Source organism: Monodon monoceros, unplaced genomic scaffold, assembly GCF_005190385.1.
Source record: "Monodon monoceros isolate NGI ecotype Baffin Bay Population unplaced genomic scaffold, NGI_Narwhal_1 Super_Scaffold_21, whole genome shotgun sequence".
NCBI lineage: Eukaryota > Metazoa > Chordata > Mammalia > Artiodactyla > Monodontidae > Monodon > Monodon monoceros.
In genome coordinates, this window is record NW_021703778.1 from 31,641,849 (window position 1) to 31,648,853 (window position 7,005).

Genomic DNA, 7,005 nt, shown 5'->3' on the forward strand with positions numbered 1-7,005 from the left:
TAAGGAAACACAAGCTTTAAATGATACATTAAACAAGATGGACTTCATTGATATTTATAGGACATTCCATCCAAAAACAACAGAATACACATTTTTCTCAAGTGCTCATGGAACATTCTCCAGGATAGATCATATCTTGGGTCACAAGTCAAGCCTTGGTATATTTAAGAAAATTGAAATTGTTTCAAGTATCTTTTCCAACCACAATGCTATGAGACTAGATATCAATTACAGGAAAAGATCTGTAAAAAAATACAAACACATGGAGGCTAAACAATACACTACTTAATAACGAAGTGATCACTGAAGAATTCAAAGAGGAAATAAAAAAATATCTAGAAACAAATGACAATGGAGACAGGACAACCCAAAATCTATGGGATGCAGCAAAAGCAGTTCTAAGAGGGAAGTTTATAGCAATACAATCCTACCTTAAGAAACAGGAAACATCTCGAATAAGCAACCTAACCTTGCACCTAAAGCAATTAGAGAAAGAAGAACAAAAACACCCCAAAGTTAGCAGAAGGAATGAAATCATAAAAATTAGATCAGAAATAAAGGAAAAAGAAATGAAGGAAACGATAGCAAAGATCAATAAAACTAAAAGCTGGTTCTTTGAGAAAATAAACAAAATTGATAAGCCATTAGCCAGACTCATCAAGAAAAAAAGGGAGAAGACTCAAATCAATAGAATTAGAAATGAAAAAGGAGAAGTAACAACTGACACTGCAGAAATACAAAAGATCATGAGAGATTACCACAAGCAACTCTATGCCAATAACATGGACAACCTGGAAGAAATGGACAAATTCTTAGAAATGCACAACCTGCCAAGACTGAACCAGGAAGAAATAGAAAATATGAACCAATCACAAGTACTGAAATTGAAACTGTGATTAAAAATCTTCCAACAAACAAAAGCCCAGGACCAGATGCCTTCACAGGCGAATTCTATCAAATATTTAGAGAAGAGCTAACACCTATCCTTCTCAAACTCTTCCAAAATATAGCAGAGGGAGGAACACTCCCAAACTCATTCTACGAGGCCACCATCACCTTGATACCTAAACCAGACAAGGATGTCATAAAGAAAGAAAACTACAGGCCAATATTACTGATGAACATAGATGCAAAAATCCTCAACAAAATACTAGCAAACAGAACCCAACAGCACATTAAAAGGATCATACACCATGATCAAGTGGGGTTTATTCCAGGAATGCAAGGATTCTTCAATATATGCAAAACAATCAATGTGATAAACCATATTAACAAATTGAAGGAGAAAAACCATATGATCATCTCAATAGATGCAGAAAAAGCTTTTGACAAAATTCAACACCCAATTATGATAAAAACCCTGCAGAAAGTAGGCACAGGGGGAACTTTCCTCAACATAATAATTTCCATATATGACAAACCCACAGCCAACATCGTCCTCAATGGTGAAAAACTGAAAACATTTCCACTAAGATCAGGAACAAGACAAGGTTGCACACTCTCACCACTCTTATTCAACATAGTTTTGGAAGTTTTAGCCACAGCAGTCGGCAATCAAAAAAGGAAATAAAAGGAATCCAAATAGGAAAAGAAGAAGTAAAGCTGTCACTGTTTGCAGATGACATGATACTGTACATAGAGAATCCTAAAGATGCTACCAGAAAAGTACTAGAGCTAATCAATGAACTTGGTAAAGTAGCAGGATACAAAATTAATGCACAGAAATCTCTGGCATTCCTATACACTAATGATGAAAAACCTGAAAGTGAAATCAAGAAAACACTCCCATTTACCATTGCAACAAAAAGAATAAAATATCTAGGAATAAACCTACCTAAGGAGACAAAAGACCTGCATGCAGAAAATTATAAGACACTGATGAAAGAAATTAAAGATGATACACATAGATGGAGAGATATATCATGTTCTTGGATTGGAAGAATCAACATTGTGAAAATGACTCTACTACCCAAAGCAATCTACAGATTCAATGCAATCCCTATCAAACTACCACTGGTATATTTCACAGAACTAGAACAAAAAATTTCACAATTTGTATGGAAACACAAAGGACCCCGAATAGCCAAAGCAATCTTGAGAATGAAAAACGGAGCTGGAGGAATCGGTCTCCATGACTTCAGACTATTCTACAAAGCTACAGTAATCAAGACAGTATGGTACTGGCACAGAAACAGAAAGATAGATCAATGGAACAGGATAGAAAGCCCAGAGATAAACCCACGCACATATGGTCACCTTATCTTTGATAAAGGAGGCAGGAATGTACAGTGGAGAAAGGACAGCCTCTTCAATAAGTGGTGCTGGGAAAACTGGACAGGTACATGTAAAAATAGAAGATTAGATCACTCCCTAACACCACACACAAAAATAAGCTCAAAATGGATTAAAGACCTAAATATAGGGCCAGACACTATAAAATTCTTAAAGGAAAACATAGGCAGAACACTCTATGACATAAATCACAGCAAGATCCTTTATGACCCACCTCCCAGAGAAATGGAAATAAAAACAAAATTAAACAAATGGGACCTAATGAAACTTCAAAGCTTTTGCACAGCAAAGGAAACCATAAACAAGACCAAAAGACAACCCTCAGAATGGGAGAAAATATTTGCAAATGAAGCAACTGACAGAGGATTAATCTTCAAAATTTATAAGCAGCTCATGCAGCTCAATAACAAAAAAACAAACAACCCAATCCAAAAATGGGCAGAAGACCTAAATAGACATTTCTCCAAAGAAGATATACAGACTGCCAACAAACACATGAAAGAATGCTCAACTTCATTAATCATTAGAGAAATGCAAATCAAAACTGCAATGAGATATCATCTCACACCAGTCAGAATGGCCATCATCAAAAAATCTACAAACAATAAATGCTGGAGAGGGTGTGGAGAAAAGGGAACCCTCTTGCACTGCTGGTGGGAGAGTAAATTGATACAACCAATTTGGAGAACAGTATGGAGGTTCCTTAAAAAACTACAAATAGAACTACCATATGACCCAGCAATCCCACTACTGGGCATATACCCTGAGAAAACCATAATTCAAAAAGAGTCATGTACCAAAATGTTCATTGCAGCTCTATTTACAATAGCCCGGAGATGGAAACAACTTAAGTGTCCATCATCGGATGAATGGATAAAGAAGATGTGGCACATATATACCATGGAATATTACTCAGCCATAAAAAGAAATGAAATTGAGCTATTTGTAATGAGGTGGATAGACCTAGAGTCTGTCATACAGAGTGAAGTAAGTCAGAAAGAGAAAGACAAATACCGTATGCTAACACATATATATGGAATTTAAGAAAAAAAAAATGTCATGAAGAACCTAGGGGTAAGACAGGAATAAAGACACAGACCTAGTAGAGAATGGACTTGAGGATATGGGGAGGGGGAAGGGTAAGCTGTGACAAAGCGAGAGAGAGGCATGGACATGTATACACTACCAAACGTAAAGTAGATAGCTAGTGGGAAGCAGCCGCATAGCACAGGGAGATCAGCTCGGTGCTTTGTGACCGCCTGGAGGGGTGGGATAGGGAGGGTGGGAGGGAGGGAGATGTAAGAGGGAAGAGATATGGGAACATATGTATATGTATAACTGATTCACTTTGTTATAAAGCAGAAACTAACACACCATTTTAAAGCAATTATACTCCAATAAAGATGTAAAATAAATATAAATAAATAAATAAAAGAAAGTATATTTGTTTTGCTGCTTTTGCTGCTCATACTTTTGGTGTCATTTCAAAGAATCATTTGCCAAATCCAAGGTCATGAAGATTTACTCCTATGTTTTTGTTTAAGAGTTTTATAGTTTTAGCTCTTACATCTGATGTTTGATAGATTTTGAGTTAATTTTTATATATCATGTGAGGTAGGGACTTAAATCCATTCCTTTGATGTCCAGGTGTTTCAGCACCATTTGATGAAGAGACTAATCTTTCCCCATTGGTTTAGGCAACCTTGCTGAAATATCAATTGGTTATAGATGAATGGGTTTCTTTCTGGGCTCTCAGTTCTATTCCATTGGTCTGTATGTCTACCCTTACTCCAGTACCATACTACTTTGGTTAGCGTAGGTCTGTAGTAAGTTTTGAAATCAGGTAAAGTGAGTCCTCCTACTTTGTTCTTTTTTTATTAGATTATTTTGGCTATTCTGTGTCCCTTGCAATTCCATATCAATCAGTTTGTCAATTTCTAGAAAGAAGTTAGCTGGAATTCTGATAGAGATTGCTTTGAATCTGTAGGTCATTTTGGGAATATTGCCATCTTAACTATGTTAAGTCTTCCAATCCACGAACATGGAATGTTTTCCCAATTATTTAGATCGTAATTAATTTCTTTCAACAATGTTTTATAGTTTTCAGATATGTTTTTTTTTTTTTTGGTTGTGCCACGCGGCTTGTGGGATCTTAGTTCTCCAACCAGTGATTGAGCCTGGGCCCATGGCAGTGAGTCCTAACCACTGGACCACCAGAGAAGCCCCTCAGATATAAATTTTGTAATTCTTTTGTTAAGTTTATCCCTAAGTGTCTAATTCATTTTGATATTATTGTGTATGGAATTGTTCTGTTAGTTTCATTTTCATATTGTTCATTGCAAGCTTATAGAAATATATATGATTTTTGTATATTGATTTTGTATGCTGCAAACTTGCTGAACTTCTTTAGTAGTTATAATAGTTTTTTAGTGATTCCTTAGAATTTTCTATATACAAGATTATGTCATCTGCCGATAGAGATAGTTTTACTTCTTCCTGTCCAATACGGGTGCCTTTTATTTCTTTCTCTTACCTAATTGCCTTGGTTAGAACCTCTAGTAAAATTTTAATAGAAGTGGTAAGAGTGAACATCCTTGTCTTGTCTCTGATGTTAGGGGCAAGCATCCGATCTTTCACCACTAAGTATGATGTTAGCCATGGATTTTTCACAGAAGCCCTTTATCAGGTTGAGAAAGTTCTCTTCTAGTCCTAGTTTTCTGTTTTTTTTAAAAATCGTAAAAAGGTGTTGGATTTTGTCAAACACTTTCTTGGTGTCAGTTGAGATGATCATGTGATTTTTGTTTTTTATTCTATGAATGTGATGTATTGCATTAATTGATTTTCTGCTGTGAAAACAACTTTGCATTCCTGGGATAAATCCCAGTTTGTTATGATGTGTAATTCTTTTTATATGTTGTTGGATTTTGTTTGATAGTATTTGTTCAAGATTTCTGCATCCATATTCACCAGAGATATTAATCTGTAGTTGCCCTTTCTTGTGCTGTCTTTGTCTGGTTTTAATATCAAGGTAGTACTGGCCTCATAAAATGAGTTGGGAAGTGCTCTCTCATCTTCTATTTTTTGAAAGAGCTTGGGAAAAATTGGTATGAATTCTTCTTTAAATATTTGGTAAAATTCAGCCGTGAAGCCCTCTGGACCTAAGCTTTTCTTTGTAGGTAATTTTTGATGACTAATCCTGCCTCTTCACTTCTTATAGGTTTCTTCAGATTATGTGTTTCTTCTTGAATCATTTTGGCAGTTTGTGTCTTTCTAGGAATTTGTCCATTTCATCTAAGTTATCTAATTTATTGTCATTGATATACAGGTCATAGTGTTCCTTTATACTCATTTCTATTTCTGTAAGATTGGTAGTAATGTCTCTTCATTTCTGATTCTAGAATTAAGATTTTAGATTTAGAATTAAGTCTTCTCTCTTTCTTCATCAATCTAGCTAAAGGTTTGTCAATTTTGTGGCTCTTTTCCAAGAATCAGCTTTTGATTTCATTGATTTTTCTCTGTCGTTTTAAGATTTTCTATTTCATTAACTCCCATTCTATTTTCTATTATTTCCTCCCTTTTCTTTCTTTCAGGTTTAGTTTGCCCTTCTCTTCCCAGTGTGTTATAACATTAGGAACTCTAACAAAGAGGCCAGAAGATACCCTGGAAATCTGTCTAAATCCCTCAGCTCCTTGATCTCACTAAGTCTAAGAGGAAAGTGTGGGCCCATCTGCTTGTGAAAACTCACATGAGTGAGTGGAGGACAGCGCCTCTCCCCTGAGGCTGTCTGCCTCTTGACAGAGGAACTTATAGCCCAGGTGACTCCCTGGTTAATGACTCACGTGGAGCATAAGTTCTAGCTGTCCTTGACTTCTTCTCTCTCTCCACCAAACACCAGAATAGTTGCTGGCAACTGGCAAAAAGTGCAAGTTTGAATAATGTCTTAATTATGGCTTCCAATTTACCTGTTAGGATCTTTAGTGCTGGGAATTACAAAGATACATTCTCGTTTGCAAAAGGTTTTTTCTATCCAAGATTTCTGTCCCTGGAAGAGAAAAAAAGTGGAAATTAGACAAAGATATTCCCAAGCCATCCTCAGAGTTCATTCTTTTGCTTTTATAAAATGAATAATAACAGGAAGTCTGTCCAAAACATCTGAATAGACACGTCTAAGAATGGTGGACACAAGTCTTTCAGGATCTTAGCTCTGGTTTCTGGTTTCAAGAGAAATGGCTCAGAAGTATGTATTCATGGTCTCCATAGGGCTACAACCTGGGTTTTGTATGCTAGTCAGAGTCTGCAAAGGGAGAACGATGATGCCCCTGGAGTAAGCCAGTGCCCCACAGAGCCTGGTGTGGACGTGAGTTACCGGAGAAGCTAACAAAGTCGGCCAGTCTCTGGTCAGGCCTTTGATTTGCTCTCAAGACCCCATCTTCTCCAGACTCTCAGGCTCCCCACACACCATAGTCATTTTTTATTAATTAATTAATTTACAGGTAATTTTTCTAACTGGTGCTCAGATTCACTGAATGTTATTTTTAGAATTAAAAATATTGGAGGTGGGATCCGAGAGCTGAGGGCAGGCTTGATGTACCCCACCTCGGGGTGGTGCTCTGACTGCGGCAACTGTTGTAGGGCTGCCTCCGGGGAGACAGCGAGGTGCCACTGACCCCTTAAACATCTTCTTCTGAAGTACATTCTACGCTAGGAGGAATG

The 7,005-nt window shown here is 36.8% G+C and overlaps 1 protein-coding gene across 1 annotated transcript in view; it reads right to left on the reverse strand.

Moving 5' to 3' along the window:
- The window catches only part of TRPM1 (transient receptor potential cation channel subfamily M member 1), an 81,654-nt gene extending 75,272 nt beyond the window's left edge, over window positions 1–6,382 (reverse strand). Inside the window, exon 1 of the mRNA XM_029237934.1 lies at window positions 6,255–6,382. Within this exon, the coding sequence (XP_029093767.1) occupies window positions 6,255–6,382 (128 nt within the window). The remainder of the gene's footprint in view (window positions 1–6,254) is intronic.
- Between the last annotated feature and the right edge of the window lie 623 nt (window positions 6,383–7,005).